The sequence below is a fragment of the Panicum virgatum genome, chromosome 1N, assembly GCF_016808335.1.
Source record: "Panicum virgatum strain AP13 chromosome 1N, P.virgatum_v5, whole genome shotgun sequence".
In the NCBI taxonomy this organism is placed as follows: Eukaryota; Viridiplantae; Streptophyta; class Magnoliopsida; order Poales; family Poaceae; genus Panicum; species Panicum virgatum.
This window is the reverse complement of record NC_053145.1, coordinates 40,461,224-40,483,758: the sequence shown is the minus strand read 5'-3', so window position 1 is coordinate 40,483,758 and position 22,535 is coordinate 40,461,224. Positions and strand designations below refer to the sequence as shown.

The following is a 22,535-nucleotide window of genomic DNA, read 5'->3' as shown; positions in this document are numbered from 1 at the left end:
TAGGACTTTATGCCCATTAATAAACTCACGGGTCTAAAAGTTGACCCAAACCCGTACTCTAATGGAGCAAAAACCCATCGGATTTCAGGTACCCATTACCATCCCTGCGCGTGAACCTACTACTCTCTCCGTTCATAAATATATGACACTATTGATTTTTTTTCTTTGTTTGATTATTCGTTTTTTCTATAAATATTTATACAAATAGTCAAATCTTCAAGTTAGATTCAAGAGACTCTTGATAATAGACGTAAAGGTACTCATTTCACTTTATTTAACTAATTGATTAATTAAATAATGTTAGTCAAAGTTGAAGAAAAAAATCAACGGTGTAGATTTCATTAATTTTTTTTGTCAAACAAAAGGGTGAAAGGGATCGACCGGTTCTATCTATGCTTGTAGCCATTATGGTGCCCTGGACGGACGGACGGGCCCCATATGCACATGAGAAGCACTCCTATATATACCGGAGCTGGAGCACCTTTGAACCCTGACCACACACAAGCACCAGACCACCAGCGGCCGGCGTCAAACTTCTAATCCCTCCTGTGCTCATGCTACTTCACCGAACAGAGAATTGAGCCTGGGACTTGAGAATTGTAGGTATCACAGATCATGGCGACAACCCGTTAAATCTCTCCTGCTTACAGACAGGAAGAAGCCACGTTACCTACCATTTCCTACCGGGTGATGCTGACAAGTGGCTCCACAGGTGAAAAACGCCACTGAATTAGCTCAGACTGAAACGAAGCAAGAAACACAACATTATGTTCCTTAATAAACAGATGTAGTTAATCAGGATGAAACTAAAATATATGGATTTTATGACAGCGCTAGCAATATTAACCGACAGTTTCGCAAAAAGAAAAATAACTGAGGAAGTCCACAGCTATTCCTGACAACAGACTACAGAGTAGCAACAACCTATATCAAAACTAGCATATATAATACATTTATTTACAAAAAAAAGGAAAAAGGCAAGGGTCAAAAGGTACAACACAAAAACCTACTAGCCATTAACTTACATAACATAGTGTCCATAAACAACCCAGAGTTTACTTTGTACCAGACAAAAGTTCAACCAAAGAGAGAAGGAAAAGTTTAGAATTGCAGCCAAAATAGCTCGGCCCACTAATTTCATGAAGCTGAGAATATCAGTTACCCTCAAGGGCTGTATCTGCAATAGGCCTCCAAAATCAGGGGATAGCTCAATCCCCTTATTTTCGCGCTTAGGATCGCATGGTCCTGGCCTTCTCACATCACAGAGCAGGCATTCGGGTTCTCGTCGCTGAAGAGCTGAGGTGCGTACTGATAGGCATAGCCGTATCCGCTCTGGTGGTTGAATCTTGGGTAGTGAATATACAGGTTAGACATGGCTGCTAGATCTTTATCTTTCTCTTCACCTTCACCAGCATTGCCATCATCCTTCTGCTTATCTGCATCTTTCCCGTCTCCACCGGCACCTCCACCATCCTTCTTTTCCTCCTTGTTGCCATCATCCTTCTTCTCCTCACCGCCTTCTGCTGCCTTCTTGTCGTCTTTGGCATTGCCATCACCAGCACTCCCAGCTGCAACTGGCTCAGACTTGACAATAGTGGCGTGCTTGCCTGTGCGCCTATGCACATAATCAGCTAGATTGGCCTCCTCGAAGACACCCTTCACAGTGACTTGGGAAGCCTTCAGGTCTGCCTCTACAGATTGCACTCCTGCAGAACATCCAAATTATTTGGGAGATTACTTGACATTTTCCCATACTATATTGAAGTAACTGTTAATAGACCATATACAACAAAAATTACACTGATCTAATGTAAAGATCATCTATTATTTTAAAAAAATAGTGCTGCTTGGTGAACTTAAAGAAGTAAATCTTTTCTTTTTTTACGTTTTTACAACTAACCCATGTTCAGTATAACTCTCAGTAAAAACACAATATACAGGGGAAGAAAATAAAGCATATCCCATATCAAGCAAATATTGCAACAGCAGTTATCAGGTTTTCACAGGCAGACTATCATCCTTGATTGGTACAATCATGATAGTGTAATGCACGTTGCTAAAATATAAAGTATCATCCATCACAAACATAATATACCTTGCTAAAATAAAAAATATCTTCCATCACAAACAAGACTTTAGTAAACTAACAGAAAGCTACATGTATGGTACACAGATATGGCAACAAATTTGTACCTTTCATCTTGAGGATTCGCTTCTTGATCACTTGCGCACATGCCTCACAATGCATGTGCACCTTGAGCACCACAGAAAGCACCGTAGGCTTTGGTACAAAACAAAACATCAATGTCTCAGTTTCAAATCATAGAACAAAAACAGTACACGCAAGCGAAAATGACTTTACACAAAATTGGAAGTAAAAATGCCAATGCCAGTGTGTTCGAGAACTATCTCGGTAAGGATAATTCACCTCCTCTTTCTTCTCCTCAGGTTTTGGTGGCGCAGGTTCTTCTTTTTTCTCCTCTTCCTTCTTCTCCTCCTCTGCCGGTGGCATTGGCGACAGAAGTTCAACCTTGCGGCCGGTCTTCTTCTGCACACGCTCCACCACCTTCATTGGGACAGCAGCTGCCGTCTTCCCCTTCACGACCACCTTGTGTGCCTTCGAGTCTGCGCTAACATCTTCCACGCCTGCATGCCACAAGACCAGTGTTCAGAACCTGACGCTCAATTGATGAACTCACACATTTGACGGAGAGGAAATACACAATTGTGGAACAATTACAGACGGGGACTGCATATGTTTCAGACAACCTCATGAACTTTAGTTCCCCAGTTGAGAATACAATAATTGGTCAAATAACATCTGATGACAGAGCAATTACATTTTTCTTAAGGAAACAACCTGAACTCTGGACAAAGAGACATACACTAGACGCAGTGGTTTGCATTGTCGGATACCTGATTGGGCGTTAAGGTTGCTGGGATCTAAATTGTTTCATCACTAACACAGGACACACGTGCAACTCAGAGTGGTCTCCGCCAAGCAAACATTTGTTCACCTAACCTTTTCAAATATAACTAAAACACCCACATGGTTTGGCTAACAAAACTGCTCAGGCTCAAGCATTCCATATTTTGATTTCAAACTTTGAACCCCAATGGCAGAAGTCATAGAAATCAAGGCACAAACAAAAAAAAAAGAGCTGCAGACCAAAAAAAAAAGATAACTTTCAAACTGGCCTTGTGAAAGAGGCACCTGGACCTTAAGCATTCCTTTAAAGCGTTACAGCAAACAAATTCAAATGACCAGATGTACTACAAAGCTCTGCCAAAAGCGCTGGAAGAAATCACCCAACAATTCCAAAAACGCAACCGGTTTTCAAATAAATTAAAACAAGTGAGAAACAACCCCAAACGAAAAAAAAAGTGCAGATTTCGACATCATTTTCGTAACTATGGAAGAAGAACAAGCTAAAAGGTCAATGTCCTGTTAAAAAAAACTCGGAAGAGAAAAGAATCCAACAAATAGTACACCCGAGAACATTCTCTGTTCAGAAACAAAAGTATACCAAGAACACAACGGCACAATATTACGGCGGAGAAGAGAAGAGCTAAATCCATTACCATCAAATCCCCTGAGGCTCTTCTTGACCTTGCGCGCGCACCCCTCGCAGTGCATGAAGACCCGCATCACCACCTCCTCCGGCGGCGGCGGAGGGGCGTCCTCCTTCTTCTCCTCCCCTCCTCCCCCCTCGCCCTTCTTCTCCTCCGCCTCCTTGCCTGCATCGGCCGGGGCCGCCGCCACCGCCTCCTTCGCCTTCTCCTCCTGCACCACCACACAAACACAGCCGCACACATCAAGATCTTTGCCCCCCAACTCTCCCAGAGAGAACCAGAGCATTGCAACCAAGCGGCCGCAGGCATTACCTCGCCCATGGCTCTCCTCCCTCTGCGTCCCCTCTGCTGCGCTCTCAACACACTCGGTCGGACAGTCAGTCAGTCACGCCTCTGGTGAGTGAGGAAGTGGTGAGTGAGTGGTGGCTCCGGCTCTTGGGTTCTTGCGCCCGTTGGGAGTGAGCTGCAGGTAACTTTTGGATGGCCTGGCCCTGGGCTGTAACTGCTACTGCTACTTGTAACGCGCGCCGCAAGGGCCAGCGGCTAGCGGGGACGACGGTGCGGCATGTCAGTGGGGGGTCAGGCCCACGTTTTTTTTTTCCCGACCGGTTGACCTAAACCGCCGGCCACCGGTTCCGGTTTATCGGACCGATTGGACCGGTAACTGGTTTATATCGGACAAACCCGAATTTGAATTCAAATTTCCCCGTTGAAGCGGTTCTAACCGGTATACCGGCCGGTTAGACCGGTTTACCGGCCAGTTTGACCGGTATACCGGTGACTTGGACTGTCCGGTTCCTAGCGGCATACCGGCCGGTTATTCCGGTTTACCGGCCGGTTTGGCCTGTATACCGGTGGTTTCGAGTAGTTTTCCGATGCTTAAAAAATAGATCCCCGGTGTGAAATAAAAGAAAATTTCGGCATTAGCTATGCACATTTTAATGTAAATGACCCTACCAAAGCAATAATATATAATCATGCATACAAATACAATAGTAATAAGCGTGCATACAAATACGGAGTCATACACCTATACACATGAAATGAAAGTTAAACGTAGGAATGGGAAGACCCCCATTTGGGACGCGGTTTGGTATTCGGCGGTGGACATCAAAGCGATACATCGCACTCTAAGCAGCTCAGCCTTGTAGTGTTGCCAAGTTTGGCCCGTCCACGCCGATGTTGTCTGTCATTCCTGAACTAACATAGTATAAAAATGGGGGTCTTCCCATTCGTACACCCATCTCGTCGGTGGCTGCATGCTGATGTCAGGAATGGGGTAGTGAAAAGAGTGCCTGGAATCGCTGTAGGAGGAAGAAGAGTGCTGTTGACTGTTATAGTCCGTCGGTCCACCTGTTCTCCTCTGCGAGTGCGGTACTCCATGGTCGGTGTCCTGAGTAGCATGTGTGAACTGAGTCTGCCCTGCAATCAACAAAATTTCATAATTAGTAGTCAATACTCATAGTCAGAAATATGTGTCTATTTATATGTGCAATGTATACCTGTGAAACGAACACCACGAGCACCAGCACTACCAGCAGCAGCAGCAGCATGAGCACCACTACCACCACCTCCAGCATCAGGATCAGCACTGTCACCATCATCACCATCATCGGCCGAGCTGCTATCCTCGGACTCCTGATACGGAGGCTACGCTCACCTTCGCCATCATCAGTCTCGGTGTCGCTGCTGTTTTTTTGCCTTTTCGACGCTTCGGGTCACCCTTCTTAGGCCCCTTCTGCAACTTTCTCTTCCCTAGGTGAGTGTCACCTATATTTTGACGTGCCCAATCGCTGATGGAATCATTCCCCGTAGCCTCACGTAGATCTGACACGTTTATTTGATCTCTGACAATATGGGATGGGAGAGGAATGTCGCCGTCGTCATCATCCTCGTCCAGAACTGGAGCCCGGTTAGATCTACCATATTCCATCCATTCCCGCACTGGATTATTCTCATCATAGAAAGAAAAATGGGCTAGCTGGTCAATGAAATCACCTTCTTCACGCATCAGTGGGCCGGAGACCTCCTCAAGTCGGAGACGAAGGTTGTAGTTGACATAGACAAGCTTATTAAGTTTCTTGTGCGACAACCGATTGCGAACCTTTGTATGCAGCAAGACAAAAGTACTCCAGTTCCGCTCGCATCCACTGGACGAACAACATTGTGAAACAAGCCTCATGGCAAGGTACTGCAGTTTTGGAGTACTTGATCCGAACATCATCCACCAGGACGCTGCATGTGCAACCGAGTATGTAAGCAATATATTCGAATAGAGAAAACAACAATTTCATCTGGTAGGCCATCACGACTTCGCACATGTTCGGCTTCTTGTCCTGATCAGCGAAGCGAAGGAACTTGTATATTGGTTGAACCGTGTCGATGATATATTTCAATGCATCCCACCACTCCATACTTGAAAAACTTGCATGAGTATATCTACCTTCTTCGGTATTCGCCCATTTGTTGTGTTGGAACTCAGTAGATGTCATCCACTGCATGAAACGATCACGTTTCCGATAGATGCTCTCTAGGAACATATATGTAACGACCCGGCCCGGGATAACGGCTAAGATCTACTCTTCAAGTTGAGTAAACCACACCTACTAATTAATCCTCTTGCGCTTTCGTCCTCGCTTTGCGCAAAAAGAATCGATCCGGAATTAATTAGCTTCCCCGTGACTCGGTATTTAAATTAGTCTGGCTCTCAATCGGTTTTCAGTATGGGACAATTCCCGCGCGGTGAACAGTGTTGCGACGCTACAGTACCCGACGTGCTACAGCACTCGAGCTACAGTAACCAACATCAGGCCCTGTCCCATTCGGCTACAGTACCCGAGCTACAGTACCCCCGTCTGCTACAGTACCGGCCCACCACTGTTCCCTTGGGCTGTTACAATGTAGTTGGTTCCAAATCGAGTGGCATTCCACTTGACCAACTCACCACCGATTGTGTTCCTTATCATTGTATTCAACTGACCATAATTGTGTAACCAATTTGAAATTCGCTTACACTGCTTGATGATAACACCATGTCTCAACCTCTCTCGGCCCCGGTAAGCAGTTGCCTTCTTTGCCCTATCCAACTCACGCTGAAAGAAGTCCCGCACATCAGGTGGCACATTCCTGCAATGGACCACCTCCCGCCCCGCAGTGAGCTAAATGTTGCTTCAATCTTGTTGCACCACCTCCTCCTTTCTGCGTACGACAATAGTTGCATCGCCATCCGGGATAAAAATTTTCATCATGTTCCCATACAACATCTCTATCTCTCCCAGACATTTTCTACCTGCATAAATGGACAACAAAAACATCTTAATCAGATAAATAAAATCCTAAATCCTACACCTAAATCTTACCTAAATCCTAAATCCTACACCTAAATCTAACCTAAAACCTATAACTTTTCAGCCATACACCTAAATGTAACCTAAATCCTAAAACAAATCATCTAATATTCTAAATCATACACCTAAATATGCCCTAACCAAGCATTCTACTCAAAAAATTTTGAGCTCTTACCTTCTCTCCCGGTCGGGTCGGTAACCGGAGACACCGACCGGTAAACCGCTCCGCCCGGACGGTAAGCCGGCCACGCGCACCGGTATGCGCCGGATCCGGGGGGGCGCCGGTAAGCCGGCCAAACCGGGCGGCCAACCGGGCGCAGCGCACGGCTAACCGACCGCAGGCGCCGGTCGCCTCCTGGGGGACGGCGGGGTGGCGGACAGAGAGCGGCTGCGGGCGGATAGGGAGTGAGTGCGGGGCGCGACCCCCCCGGGTGACAGCGAACCCTATCTAAGCTTGCAGACCACCATGGGCCTTAATGGGCCTTCGTGTTTTTTCTTTTTCTTTTTTGAATTTACTTCAAAATTCCTCAAACTAGGCTAAATGAACGAATTTTTGAGAAAATTTTACATCATTAGATTCTTCGCACCGTGTAGTATTTTTAGGAATTTTTTAGAATTTTTTATTTTTTTGAATTCAAATTTGAATTTTGAATTATGGCCGGTTTGATACCGGCCGGTTCACAAACCGGGCCGGACCGGTTTGACCGGTAACCGGTCAAACCGGACCGGTTCCTACCGGTTAGGTGAACCCTGGTCAGGCCCGGCCGGCCCGCACGGAAAATGCGTTGGGAGTTGGGACTAATCACCCCGTTCCCCCGTCTCATCTTCTAGTACTAGTTCTTTTTTAATTATGAATTTGGCCCTCTCTTTTTTTTTGTTTTCTTGTGGAGTGGAACTGGAAATGGGTGAGAGCAAGGACAGATTTTTGCATCTGAGTCAAGGTCATGGTTGGAACAAAAATTATGTCTTTTTTGTTGAAGCACTGAATTTTACTTGTTCCGTTCAGTTTTCAGCATTTTTATGTGGCATCAGCAATTTTAGAACGTTGCAGAAAAAGTTACGGCTGTTGATTATTAATGTATTTCTCGGTTCCAAATTATAGGATGCTTCGACTTTTTTAGATATTTAGTGTTATACAGTACATTATGTCTAAATGCATAGAAAATATTCGCTGTGTTCGCTGGGCTTGTCAGCCAACCAGCCAGCAGTACTGTTCTCTCATACTAAATCAGCACCGGCCACCAGCTACCAGTCAGTCAGCAGTACAATTCTCTCATAATAAATCAGCACCAGTCATCAGCCACAGCCAAGCGAACACAGCGAATTGTGTAGTATCTATAAGATTAAAACGATCTATAATTTGGACAGAGGAGTACTAACTAACATAACCCAAAATGTACTCCCACATGGTTGTCTTTACATACCATGAAAAATACATGATTTTATACCTAATAAAACTAGATGACATGCAAAAATCACATGGAACTCCTAAAGTCCTAAAATCAGACTGCACTGCCCACTTTTGTGAGTAAGCACCGAACTTTTAGATTGATCTCTGTTGTACTTAATGCGTCCTTTTTCATTTTTACAAGGTTCTAGATGTCTGTTGTAAATAGTTTCAAATGAAAGCTAACTCGTATCTTGTATTGATTTTATTATAGGATTGTTTGCTTTTACTTAAATATGTTTTGTAATCTCAGAAATAATTTCGTAAGAAGCTTGGCCGGCATGCTAAGTTGATGTAATTTTTATTTGGACAAGCGCATGTTGCTCACAAATAATTTTGGCCATCAATTTATATGAAAATATGTTTTTTAGGAACAAAGAAAAAATATGTCTGTTTGATATTTTATAGTTCAAAATAATATCTTTCATTTGTACTCCCTTCATTTTAAATTATAGATCTTTTAGCAAATCTAGTTGCATAATTTTTGTTATGCATCATATGTTATGTGCAAAAATATGTAATCTAGATTTGCTAAAATAGTCTACGTTATGGAATGGAGGAGAAGTATATTATATTATATTAGTACGGTTCGAAGAATAGCTAATAGGCATGGCAATGAGAGTTTCATAGCATTAAATTCTATGTCACATTATCAATTTTAATGACATGACAAGGAGAGAGAAGGAATGAGTTTCATGGGATGTGAAAGAAGTTTCAACCCCATAAGATTCAGCCGGTACAAAAATCAAGTTCCCAATTTTGGTAACTGTGATATAAAACTGTACACTGAGACTGGCCTTACAACACTTGAGCCGGAAGAGGTACTATACAGTCTACAGTTTAGAAGTGTGCCAAATATTCATTGCTAACTAATACTTTACAGTTTCTTGCAGGGCCCTCTACCGCTGTTAATACTACTACAATTATACTGAAATCAAATGACAAGTCAGAAAGAAAGCCTAAAGAAAGGACTCCGGAACGAAGAAATGGCAAAAGGCAAAGAAGAACAGTTTCTTTTTTTACTACTACTGAAATCGAGCAAGTAGTAGTTAATGTTTTTTTAGCATAAGTAGTAGTTAATGTTGTGACGGCAAGGTCGGTTAAGTGTCACCGAAGCCGACGCTTTGTGTAGTTCGAGAAGTTAATGTGGAGTAGTAGTTTATTTCTTTCAGTGACAAATTGTCTCACCGACCAGTGTTTCTTTGTTTGGATACATACCCAGCAACCCAGATACCCTGCGTGCAGTGGAGCCCAGCCATTGCGAGCGAATTTCCAATGTGATTGGTGTTTTTTAAGTCAAATGTGGTTGGTGTTGGCGCAATGCAAATGCTTGCTTGATCGCTATGAGATTAGCTAGATTTGCCATCCAAAACCAAAAGGTGGGAAGGGAGCACTGGGACCCATCTCTCTTTGCTTCATCCGTGGACTCTGGTCCAGCCACGTCAACATGTGTCAGCCGACATGCACCACATGATGGTGCATGCACTTCCGTAGCTCATAATGCAAGTTCTACAATGCATGCAGGTAACTGAGGTCCGAATCTCCGTAACAAGAGTACGGAACACGAATGAACATCTCAGAACGATTAATTATAGTAGGTTTGAGGAACCAGGCCAAATTGATCCTTTAATTGAGTCATCGTCAATGATAACTCAATTAAAATGATCAATTCCGATAGTACTTGGAATATGTCATGAGCAATACCAAAGATTTAAACACATTTCACTAGCACAACAATATGTCATGAACAATACCAAAGATTTAAACACATTTCACTAGCACAACAAGTGAACACCGACACACAAGCACATCTATACACAAAGTTCATACACAAAATTTAGGTTACATAAAAAAGTTCAAGTACACAACATCAAATCTTAGAGTTTTGCAGCACAAAGCTCTGCATCATGCTCATTGCATAGATAGTACAAAATAAGAAGGTTAATACTATATGTCGATAATACCCTTCTTCTAGCCACTTGTCATCTACTCCTCACCAGCACCTCCGTCCGCGGGTAGAAGTACTCGAAGACTGCCTCCAGCTGCATAACATGCACCTACATCAACTTAACGAGAGCATCATGAGTACAAAGGGTACTCCCAGAACTTATCCAATATGGGTATATACTTGCCCGATCTCAAGGAGAATGCATTTGGTTAGTAGCAAGGATATGTCATGGTATTAATTTTGCATAAAAGCATCAAATTTTGATCAAGTTATAATAAGCAAAAGACATAGAATCTATAATTTCTATATCATACATCAATACGATTGCATAAGTAAAGTGATCATAAATCATGAGTTCAATCTTCCATGAACTTCCTCAGTTAAAATCAAAGTACAAGAGCATGCTCAATGACCGAAAGCGCGGCTATTGCAATTGATCAAAAACCCTGCAGGGTTGTACAACTTTTCCCACACGAGAACAAGACCAACGACCATGCCCATGGCCAAGGATAAGTGTTGATTCATGTCTCAACCGTTCACATGCCCATACATGGCTATGAGCGAACAGTCGGGAAGGACAAATGCACCGGAACCACCGATCACACTCCATCACAACCTGCACCGAATCCGCTCAAGGCAAGGTGCGACTTATGCTACTTAGCTTACCATCCTATTATAAATCATGTGGTTTGTACGAAAAAGTATTGAAGTATCAAAACGATTACACATCGGTCCTTAATCGACCCAAGCAAGACTAACCATTTGAGTTCCACTCCCAACATAGCTCTACCATACTTGCCCAAGTCAGAATCATCTTTCATAGTTGCTCAATTTTATCCAACATTGACTAATCATGTAGAATTAAACATACATCCTATAGCTCACGAGCAATGGGACCTTGCCACCTCTCGTTTTCTACTCAAGCTAAGCATGTCTAAGCATATAATTCGTGACACCTAAAGATTGGTAATGCATCAAATAGGTTCTAAACAAACATTGATACATATAGTAACTCATGCACAAACAAGACACATATGCTTCATTGATCCAAAATAGGGGATAAAAGATACATAGGTGTCTGTCTTGATTCTCAACGGGGGTGTCGTCTCCCAAGGTCTCCGACTCGTGCTCACCCTCCTCTTGCTATGGCGTCACGGTCTCTACACTAGTGCAATGATGCTTGATAAATAAATATGCCATGAATGATTACAATGGTATGACAATGACATGAGAAATTATGGCTAAACATTTCAAATCTATGATAGAAGAGGTTAGACATTTAGTATGAGAATGACATGAGAAATTATGGCTAAACATTGCAAATCTATAATAGAAGAGGCTAGATATTTAGTACATAGGTGCATTATCTATGGTTAATTGCAAGGGTAGTATATGGGTAAATGCAGACTGTCCAGCGTAGGAGAAGCGGACCGTCCAGTCCTAAAGAGCGGACCATTCGATGAATCGTCCGACGGCCAAATGCAGACCGTATTTATGGTACCTGGATACTCCGGTTATATGTCCGGACACTCCGGACATACGTTCGAACCTCCGATCGTATGAACTGCGGACCGTTTTGGCGAACTGTCCGCAGGATGACCACGGACGGCTTTTAGGGGTTCGGAGATCCGATCAGTGGACTTAGGGGTTCGGAGATCCGGTCGATGGACTGTGAATTGTCCTCCCCTAGGGGGGAGACCGTCTGCCTCACAATTTTCTGGGAGACCTAGTGACGTTCAGAAAGGCTATTGGTTGGATCGTGTGACTAGAGAACTATTCGGCATTGATGGGGCGAACTGTCTGCACCACGACCGAGGCTCACCGGCAAGTTCGCCGCCGGCAATTCCGGCCACGATTTGGAATAAGGTTAGTTCCTAAAGGTTCCTAAGAGTGTGGAGAGTACATTTTGGTAACTAAATCTCACATGCATTCAGATTTCAAAGCTCTAGGTCATCAATGGTGAAAGTGCTCTAGGTGGCTTCATGGCTTCCAAACCTTGGGCAATGGGAATAGATCGAGGATAGGATGAGCTCACCGGCGACAAGTGCAACACCGTCAAGGGCTTCAAGATGGTGGAGAGGGCTTGGTGAAGCTCGAGCTCGTTGTTCTTGCTTGAAGCTTGAGGAAGAAGAACAAGTTGGGGAAGATCTTGGGGGGAAATTTCTTGCTCCAAGGAAGAAGATGAAGTAGAGGTGGTGCAGCTCGTCGGTATCTGTAACACCCTAATTTAAATTTCAGCATTTAATAATAAATTTAATTTGCTTTATTTAAATTTCTAAGGTTTATTGTGTTTAGTATGGCATATAATCCCATTTTGTTCCTCAAGTAATTAAAATTTTACCATAGGTTTAATTGTTGGTATTGCATTCATGCTGGTGCATTAATTTATTTGTTTGAGTGCTAGTTGTGAATTCAAATTTGAATTTGAATTCACCTAGTTGTGTGTTAGTTTGAACTAGAAATAGAGAAGGAAAAAGAGAAAAAAAACCCCAAAACCCAGCTCGGCCTGCCCTTTACCCCTTCTTGGCCCAACCCACACCCTTTCCCCTTCGGCCCAGCAACCCGCGCAGCAGCCCGGTCATCACGGCCCAACCAAACCCCGCGCCGAGCGGCCTACTCCACCGCGCCCGACCCCAACCCCGCTCGCGCGAGGCCCATCTCCCGCGACCCCGTTCGACCCGCACGGCCCGTCTCCCTACTCCAGTTCACGCGCTCACCCGCCGCTGACCAGTGGGGTCCACTGGTCATCCCCTTCCTCTCCTTTCCTTCCCAGTCCCGCGCAACGGACGCCCGATTTATCGGCGAGGTCGCCGGGATCGCTATCCCATCGCACCACGCCCAGAAACCCGGCGCCCCTTTAAACGCCCCAGCCTGCACCCCCTGGAACCCTAACCTTCGCCACCGCATCCAGCCGCAACCCTAGCCGCCGCCTCCCCTCGCTCCGCAGCGCAGCGGAACTGCACCGCCGCGGCCTCGCCGCCCCGCCGCCTTTTAGACCCTGTAAGTCCCCACCTTCGTTCCACATCGACGCGCAGACGCACGCCGAAGCATTTGCCCTCGAATCCGACCTGCAGCAGCTGGGATTCCGCGGAGAACCGCCGCCGGCGAGTGTGCCGCCCGCTCAAATTTTCTCGCCGCCGGGGATGTTCATGTCGCCCAGAACACCGCTACCGCTTTGCAACACCCGTGCGGACCTCCTCGACGCACCTGCAGACCCGGAGACGCCCAGCAACGGTCCTTTCCCGAGCTCTACCCGTGCGCCGCCGCTGGCCACTGTCGACAGCTACCCCTGCACGGCTTCCCCGACCGACTTGCACCTCGGTGAGCACCAGCTAATCCCCCTGAACCTGTTACGCTAATTGGCTAGGACTGTATCCCGCACCTGAGGTCAGAATGCCGTCGCCGGCGCTCCGCCGCCGCTTGCACTGCAGCCTCGCCGTGGCGAGTCCCCTGCAGAGTCACACCGCCGCGCACGTGCCTTGTTTTGGCTCTGCACACGCACGCAGACGCTTCCCGGCCCCAGCCTGAACCCAGTAGAGTGCGAACGCTCGTTCGCCGACGAGCCCCACAGCTCAGCGCCGCCCCCCGCCGTGGCGAACTCCGACCAGGCCCCAATCCATCGTTTTGTGGCCTCACGTGAGTCACGCATGTTGCTCTCGTGCCCCTGGTCCAAATTCCAGGCCAAGCTGAGCCCTGGAACCCCAGAAGCGCCACACTCCGGCGAGCATCGGCCCTAGCCGCAGCGGAACAGAGTCGCCGGCGTGTTCCGCCGCCGCCCCGCGCCCTGACGAATCTGAACCGTCCAATCCAAAAGCAACGCTGGAGATTAGATCTAAATCCAACCTTATCTGAACCGTCCGATCCAGATCCAAGCGCCCAGATCCAATCTTACCGGTTCGCCTTGGCACTTTTGTTAAAGAGCCCCTGGGTTTTCTTGAAATGAACCCGCAGTCCTAGTGTATTGAAAAATAATTACGGTTTGGCCCAGTTTTTAGCAGTTAACCCCCTGGCTTTTCTCAGAATAGAACCCGCCATCCAGGTCTGTTGTTTTTGCGAGTTAGACCCCAGAGTTTTGGTTTAATTACATTTTAGTCCTCGGTTTTGAACAGAAACCCCCTAGAACTCCGGTTTTCTTACAAATAGGTCCCTGGAACTTGTTTTTGGCCTAGATTTTGCGTTTTAGCTCCGTTTTAGGTGTTCTTTATGTCCACGCGATCGTGGTAACGCGTAGAATAGTTTTAGACTAGTTTGGTGTGCTGTTTTTATTTATTGATGTACTGTTTCTTAGTTTTTGCTACTATTTGCATGTATGTTTACTGTTGTGCCTTATTTTTGGCCATGTGTTCGTGAGTAGACGTTGATCCATCTGAGGAGCCCCAGTACCAGTACCCAGAGCAGCCATCTTCTGAGCAGTTTGAGTAGCAGCAGGAGCAGTACGAGGAAGGCAAGTATAACATGAACACCACCTATCACTTTAAATACATTTTCATACTGCATTTTAATATTGTATGCCTATAAGGACTTTCCTAGCCACTTTATATCCTTTATATATATCCTTTGGGTTGTATTTTGGTTAGTTGTGCTAGGTGCCGCGCTATAACACATAATGGTTCTATTTAATTAATTTGATTAATGGTATATGCAACTTAATTCTGAGAGTGGCCCTCTGTGATGGCTTGAGTGGCTCACATCTCGTTAAAATTGGTTTTTGTTAGAAACATGGTTTAGGGGGCCGGCACGGTGCTTAGTGCTTGGTTGGCCACTCTCCATAAGGACCGGTTCATAGAGCGACAACCTGGGACAACAGTGCTACCAGAAGACTGGAATGGGATGGTCTTGGCTTACTAATTAGGTCTTTTTGGTTTGGAGTAACTTACCTGCGGGGCAAAGGGTGGTAAGCTTCAATGGTCCCTGCTCCTCCGGCTTGGTCTGTGCTTGGTTTGCGCACTTGTGCTTGTACCCCTGGAGGTGGGCCCTATCGTCGCCGATCTAACTCTTCGCGGTTACGCCTTACCAACAAGATTCTTTGTAACGGCCTCGTAGTGAGTTTGCTAGCCATCTAACCTAAGGAAGTGTGATGAACAACTAGCGTAGCTCACGACTTGTGGGTAAAGATGTGCAATCTCTGCAGAGTGTAAAACTGGTATACTAGCCGTGCTCACGGTTATGAGCGGCCCAGATCCTCATTTTGATTAGTGGGGTTATCTTCCTTTGACGAGGCAGGTTTCCCCGGGTGGCTTGGTTTGGTTTGGTTCTCAGTAGTAACATGATTAATTCTGATTAATTACTATGTAACTGGGTTTATGGTAATTCATCCACTTATAGTAATTAGCTTTAATAAAACTTTGCCAAGACTTAAAAGCTAATGCAGTTGAGTCAGCCAACCTTAAAGCCTCATAGTTTGTGTTATACTTGTTGAGTACAAGTTGTGTACTCACTCTTGCCTACTCTACTCTTTTTCCTCTTGGGGACACTCTACTGCTGCTCAGTTCCTGCCGACGCGAGGGAGTTCGCTCAGCGCTACCAGGACTACGAGGACTTTTAGGCGTTCGTCTCCCAGTCGACGTCCCTGTGGCGCCCTGCTCAGCTTCGGAGAGTTTTTATCGTATTTGTACTTCGCTTCCGCTGTATCAGACATTTTTGTTATTAATGTAATAAATAACATTCATATTCGCTTTATTATATCTTTATACGTGATATGTGCTGTGATATATTGTTCATTCTATTGTATATACGTGTGACTTGATTCTGGCACGTATATGATTGCTCGGTTTATGTCCTTTTATAAATCGGGTGTTACAGAGTGGTATCAGAGCCGTATTGACTGTAGGACGAAAGCCTAGATAGAACTGGTCGAGTTTTAAGTCTTCTTCTCTCTAAGCCTTGTCTGCTGAAACTATTTTGCTAATATATTCCTTGAAATTCTAAGATTTTTACCCGTCTTGCCTTGATATCCCTCTACAAAATTTGTTTCCGTAGATTCTGTCCTGGAGTAAGTCGTCTGACCATCATAGGTATAAGCTAAATGACCCCTTTATAATAATACGATAGCACGTTCTGCGACGCATTGTGTTAGTCGAGTCGTGTGTTAAACTCGGCTAAGACGTGAAAATTGTCTGCTTGTTATTATGCTACATGTTTGATTTGGATTTTTGAATGATTGCATAGCTTAGTAGTCTAAATTTTTTTAAAGAAAATCACTCTTATGTTAAAGTTAACTAATTAATAAAACGAGTTAGATCGTTGGGGGTAAAACCGTCCACTCTATCCTGTCTACTTTATCATGTCTAAGTCTTTCTTGCAGAAAAATATCGTATCCATCTGAATTTATTTCTGCAATATCCTTACTCATGAAATCTTTTGTCCAAAATCAGATGGTCAACACCAGGCGTGGTTCTGACTAGCAGGGACAGAACAACCAGGGGCAGAACAACCAGAGTACTAGGATCCCGATGCCTCCGCCTCTGACCCCGGAGCAGTACTTCCAGCTCCAGATGCAGATGATGGCTACCCTGAACAACACTGTTCAGGCACTTCAGCAGGCTCACACTCAGCGACAGGCCCGCGACAGGCGTGCTGAGTTCCTGAGGGGTCACCCGCCGACGTTCTCTCACACGTCCGACCCTCTTCAGGCTGACAACTGGCTCCAGTTCCGGGAGCGGTTCCGCAGCCACAACATCCCCGTGGGCGTTATGAAGATGAAGCAGAAGGAGTTCCTTGCACTGAAGCAGGTAATCTCAGATATAATCATTCAGAGTTTCCTTTTGAGCTAATACCCCCTTGATCTATCTTTCTGAATCATGAAATAATCCTTCGATGTATATATCTGTCTTTTTCATTTCAGGGGACTATGACGGTCGCAGGAGTATCATGATTGTTTTTTGCAGCTTGCTCGCTACGCCCCTGCCGAGGTTGCGAATGACCGCAAGAAGCAGAAGCACTTCATGGAGGGTCTTGAGGACTACCTCCAGTATGCGCTGCTCAACCACCGCTTCGACGACTTCAACCATCTGGTTGACAGTGCGCTCAACACTGAGCGCAAGCACCTGGAGATGGAGGACAAGAAGAGGAAGATTGTCCCCGTTGCTTCCAGCAGCAACACCCGCCCTCGCCTCCAGCCACCCCAGCAGTACCAGCAGCAGCAGTACCAGCCTCCCCAGCAGTACCAGTAGAGGCCGCAGTAGTACTCGCCTTGACAGCAGCAGCAGGCAGGTCAGGGCCCGAGGTTACCGGCACCTCCGGCTCGTACTGCTCCACCAGCTCTGCCAGCACCCCAGGCTCCATGGCAGGCAGCTCCTCCTGCCGGACAGCAGGCTCAGGGACCCCCTCGCACTTGCTATCACTGCGGCCAGCCGGGGCACTACGCCAACTCTTGCCCCCGGAAGGCGCAGGCGGGACAGTAGGGGCGCCCAGCTCAGCCCAGGGCGCCACTTCAGGGCATAGTGAACCACGTGACGGCCGAGTCAGCGGCCGAGGCTCCCAATGTGATTATTGGTACATTCATGGTTAATTTATATCCAGCTACAGTGCTTTTTGATACTGGTGCTACGCATTCCTTCATTACTCAGTCTTTTGTCGAGCAACATGGTATTCGTACTAGCACATTAAAGAGGTGCCTGTTAGTATCTTCACCGGGAGGACAGATGAGATCTCATACTTTCTGCCCCAGAGTTAGTGTATCCTTGAGGGGAGTAGAGTTTAGTACAGATCTGATGGTGCTAGACACCAAGGGCATCGATGTCATTCTGGGGATGGAGACTCTTGCTAAGTGGGGGAGTCCGGATAGATTGTGCTTAGAGGACAGTCTTATTGTCGGCTTCCAGTGGTCAGGAGGTTACTATCAGTGCAGTGGAACCTTCTGGATTTCTTCATCAGATGGAGGCTAGACCCACGGACAGTATTCGCAGTGGTGTCTGAATTCCCGGATGTCTTTCCGGATGATTTGCCAGGTATGCCGCCTGAACACGACATCGAGTTTTCTATTGATCTCTTGTCTGGCACTGCTCCTATTGCAAAGCGGCACTACCGCATGGCACCTATAGAGCATGAAGAAGTCAAGAAGACTATTGATGAGTTGCTAGCCAAGGGCTATATCCATCGCAGCTTCTCTCCTTGGGCTTTTCCACTGTTGCTAGTAGATAAGAAGGATGGCTCGAAGAGAATGTGTGTCGATTATTGGGAGCTGAATGCAGTTACCATCAAGAACAAGCATCCACTGCCCCGTATTGAGGATCTCTTTGATTTGCTTCGAGGTGCTCGTATATTCTCGAAGATTGATCTGCGTTTGGGTTACTTTCAGTTGAGGATCCGTCCTGGGGATATTCCGAAGACGGCGTTCACTTGCAAGTACGGGCTGTATGAGTACACGGTCATGTCCTTCGGCTTGACTAATGCCCCGGCTTTCTTCATGCATCTGATGAATATGGTTTTCATGGATTATCTGGATGTTTTCGTGGTAATTTTCATTGATGATATTCTGATCTTCTCCAAGACAGAGGAAGAGCATGAAGAGCATCTGAGACTCGTGTTGTAGAGATTGAGGGAGCACCAGCTGTATACTAAGTTCAGCAAGTGCGAGTTCTGGATTAACGAGGTTCCATTCCTCGGTCATATCATCTCCAAGGGAGGTATTGCAGTTGATCCGAGTAAGGTGAAGGATGTGCTCGAGTGGGAGACACCGCAGACGGTGAAGGAAGTCCGGTCATTCTTGGCCTTAGCAGGATATTATCGGAGGTTCATTGAGAATTTCTCCAAGATCGCGAAGCCTTTGACTTCCTTGCTAGAGAAGAATGTGGCATTCATATGGACTGATGAGCGTCAGATGGCCTTTGATGAGCTGAAGAAGAGGTTGACTACGGCGCCAGTCCTTACTCTGCCAGACCAGAGCAAGAGGTTCACGGTGTACTGTGATACTTCGAAGGATGGTCTTGGTTGTGTTCTGATGCAGGAGGGCAGAGTGATTGCTTATGCTTCACGGCAGTTACGTCGGCATGAGCTGAACTATCCCACTCATGATCTTGAGTTAGCCACAGTTGTGCATGCTCTGAAGATTTGGAAGCATTACTTGTATGGGCAGCAGTGTGATATCTACACTGATCACAAGAGTCTCAAGTATATTTTCACGCAGAATGAGCTGAACATGCGGCAGAGGAGATGGTTATAGTTGGTCAAGGATTATGACCTGGAGATTCACTATCATCCGGGTAAGGCCAATGTTGTGGTAGATGCTCTGAGCAGAAGAAGCTATGTCAACATGGCCATGGCTTTCCAGATGCCTCCAGAGTTATGTGAGGAGTTTGAGCAGTTGAGTTTGGGTTTCTTGCATCATACTTCGAGTGCGACATTCGAGGCAGTACCCACTCTAGAGGCAGAGATCCGGCAGCATCAGAAGGAAGATGAGAAGCTGCAGGAGATCCGTGAGTTGCTCAAGAAGGGCAAGGCTCCTCATTTCAGAGAAGATGATCAGGGTACCTTGTGGTACAAGAACCGGATATGTGTGCCAGATGTGAAGGATCTCCAGAAGCTGATTCTGAGTGAGGCTCATGATACAGCTTATTCTATTCATCCAGGCAGCGAGAAGATGTACTATGATCTGAAGGAACGTTTCTGGTGGTATGGGATGAAGCGTTCAGTGGCAGAGTACATGGCTATTTGTGACACCTGTCAGCGTGTCAAGGCTGAGCATCAGAGGCCAGCAGGTCTGTTACAGCCTTTGAAGATTCCAGAGTGAAAATGGGAGAAAATCACTATGGACTTCATTGTTGGATTGCCTCGTACTCAGAAAGGGTACAACTCTATATGGGTAGTAGTGGATCGTCTGACGAAGGTTGCTCACTTCATTCCAGTGAACACTACTTACTCCGGTGCTAGACTTGCAGAGTTGTACATCTCTCGGATTGTCTGCTTGCATGGTGTGCCCAAGAAGATTATATCATACAGAGGATCTCAGTTCACTTCACGGTTCTGGGAGCAGCTCCATGATTCGTTGGATACGAAGCTGCGTTTCAATACCGCCTATCATCCTCAGACAGATGGGCAGACAGAGAGAACCAACCAAGTGTTGGAAGATATGTTGCGAGCCTGTGCTATTCAGTATGGTACTAGTTGGGATAAGTGCCTGTCGTATGCTGAGATTTCATACAACAACAGCTATCAGGTCAGTCTGAAGAAGTTCCCCTTTGAGGCATTGTATGGCAGAAAGTGCATGACTCCTCTCTATTGGGATCAGATTGGTGAGAAGCAGCTCTTTGGCCCTGACATTATAGAAGATGCAGAGCAGATGGTACAAGCTGTGCGAGAAAATCTGAGGATTGCACAGAGTAGGCAAAAGAGCTATGCAGATGGCAAACGGAGGGACCTGACTTTCAGTGTTGGTGATCATGTATACCTGAAGGTGTCTCCGATAAGAGGATTCCGCAGGTTTAATGTCAAGGGGAAGTTAGCACCTCGGTATGTTGGTCCATTCAAGGTACTAGAGAGGAAAGGCGAAGTTGCTTATCGCCTGGAGTTGCCCACCAGCCTATCAGGAGTTCATGATGTCTTCCATATTTCTCAGCGGAAGAAGTGTCTGCGAGTACCTGAGGAGCAGGCACCACTGGATGGAGTAGATGTGCAGGAAGATCTGACTTATACTGAGCATCCGGTGAAGATTCTGGAGACATCAGAAAGGGTTACTCGGAACAAGCGCATCAAGATGTGCAGAGTTCAGTGGAGTCACCACAGTGAAGCTGAGGCTACATGGGAGCGAGAAGATGAGCTAAAGAAGACATATCCAGATCTCTTTGCTAGCCAGCCCAGATAAATCTCGGGGATGAGATTTCTTTAAGGGGGTAGGGTCTGTAACACCCTAATTTAAATTTCAGCATTTAATAATAAATTTAATTGGCATTATTTAAATTTCTAAGGTTTATTGTGTTTAGTATGGCATATAATCCCATTTTGTTCCTCAAGTAATTAAAATTTTACCCTAGGTTTAATTGTTGGTGTTGCATTCATGCTGGTGCATTAATTTATTTGTTTGAGTGCTAGTTGTGAATTCAAATTTGAATTTGAATTCACCTAGTTGTGTGTTAGTTTGAACTAGAAATAGAGAAGGAAAAAGAGAAAAAAAATCCCAAAACCCAGTCCGGCCTGCCCTTTACCCCTTCTTGGCCCAACCCACACCCCTTTCCCCTTCGGCCCAGCAACCCGCGCAGCAGCCCGGTCATCCCGGCCCAACCAAACCCCGCGCCGAGCGGCCCACTCCACCGCGCCCGACCCCAACCCCGCTCGCGCGAGGCCCATCTTTCGCGACCCCGTTCGACCCGCACGGCCCGTCATCCTACTCCAGTTCACGCGCTCACCCGCCGCTGACCAGTGGGGTCCACTAGTCATCCCCTTCCTCCCCTTTCCTTCCCAGTCCCGCGCACCGGACGCCCGATTTACCGGCGAGGTCGCCGGGACCGCTATCCCATCGCTCCACGCCCAGAAACCCGGCGCCCCTTTAAACGCCCCAGCCCGCACCCCCCTGGAACCCTAACCTTCGCCACCGCATCCAGCCGCAACCCTAGCCGCCGCCTCCCCTCACTCCGCAACGCAGAGGAACTGCGCCGCCGCGACCTCGCCGCCCCGCCGCCTTTTAGACCCTGCAAGTCCCCACCTTCGTTCCACCTCGACGCGCAGACGCACGCCGAAGCATTTGCCCTCGAATCCGACCTGCAGCAGCTGGGATTCCGCGGAGAACCGCCGCCAGTGAGTGCGCCGCCCGCTCAAATTTTCTCGCCGCCGGTGACGGTTAGGTCGCCCTGAACACCGCTACCCCTTTGCAGCACCTGTGCGGATCTCCTCGACGCACCTGCAGACCCGGAGACGCCCTGCAACGGTCCTTTCCCAAGCTCTACCCGTGCGCCGCCGCCGGCCACCGTCGACAGCTACCCCTGCACGGCTTCCCCGACCGACCTGCACCTCGGTGAGCACCAGCTAATCCCCCTGAACCTGTTACGCTAATTGGCTAGGCCTGTATCCCGCACCCGAGGTCAGAACGCCGGCGCACCGCCGCCGCTCGCACTGCAGCCTCGCCGTGGCGAGTCCCCTGCAGAGTCACACCGCCGCGCACGTGCCTTGTTTTGGCTCTGCACACGCACGCAGACACTTCCCGGCCCCAGCCTGAACCCAGTAGAGCGCGAACGCTCGTTCACCGACGAGCCCCACATCTCAGCGCCGCCCCCCGCCGTGGCAAACT

The 22,535-nt window shown here is 46.9% G+C and overlaps 1 protein-coding gene across 1 annotated transcript; it reads right to left on the bottom strand.

Annotated features, from left to right (window-relative positions):
- Positions 1 to 865: 865 nt before the first annotated feature.
- Positions 866 to 4,072, bottom strand: LOC120655834 (heavy metal-associated isoprenylated plant protein 7-like). Its single transcript, XM_039933798.1, has 5 exons — positions 3,886 to 4,072; positions 3,583 to 3,784; positions 2,429 to 2,646; positions 2,194 to 2,281; positions 866 to 1,706 (listed from the first exon to the last, which is right to left on the bottom strand). The coding sequence occupies exons 1-5, from the start codon at positions 3,892 to 3,894 to the stop codon at positions 1,255 to 1,257; spliced, it is 969 nt and encodes a 322-aa protein (XP_039789732.1). The 5' UTR covers positions 3,895 to 4,072; the 3' UTR covers positions 866 to 1,254.
- Positions 4,073 to 22,535: the final 18,463 nt, after the last annotated feature.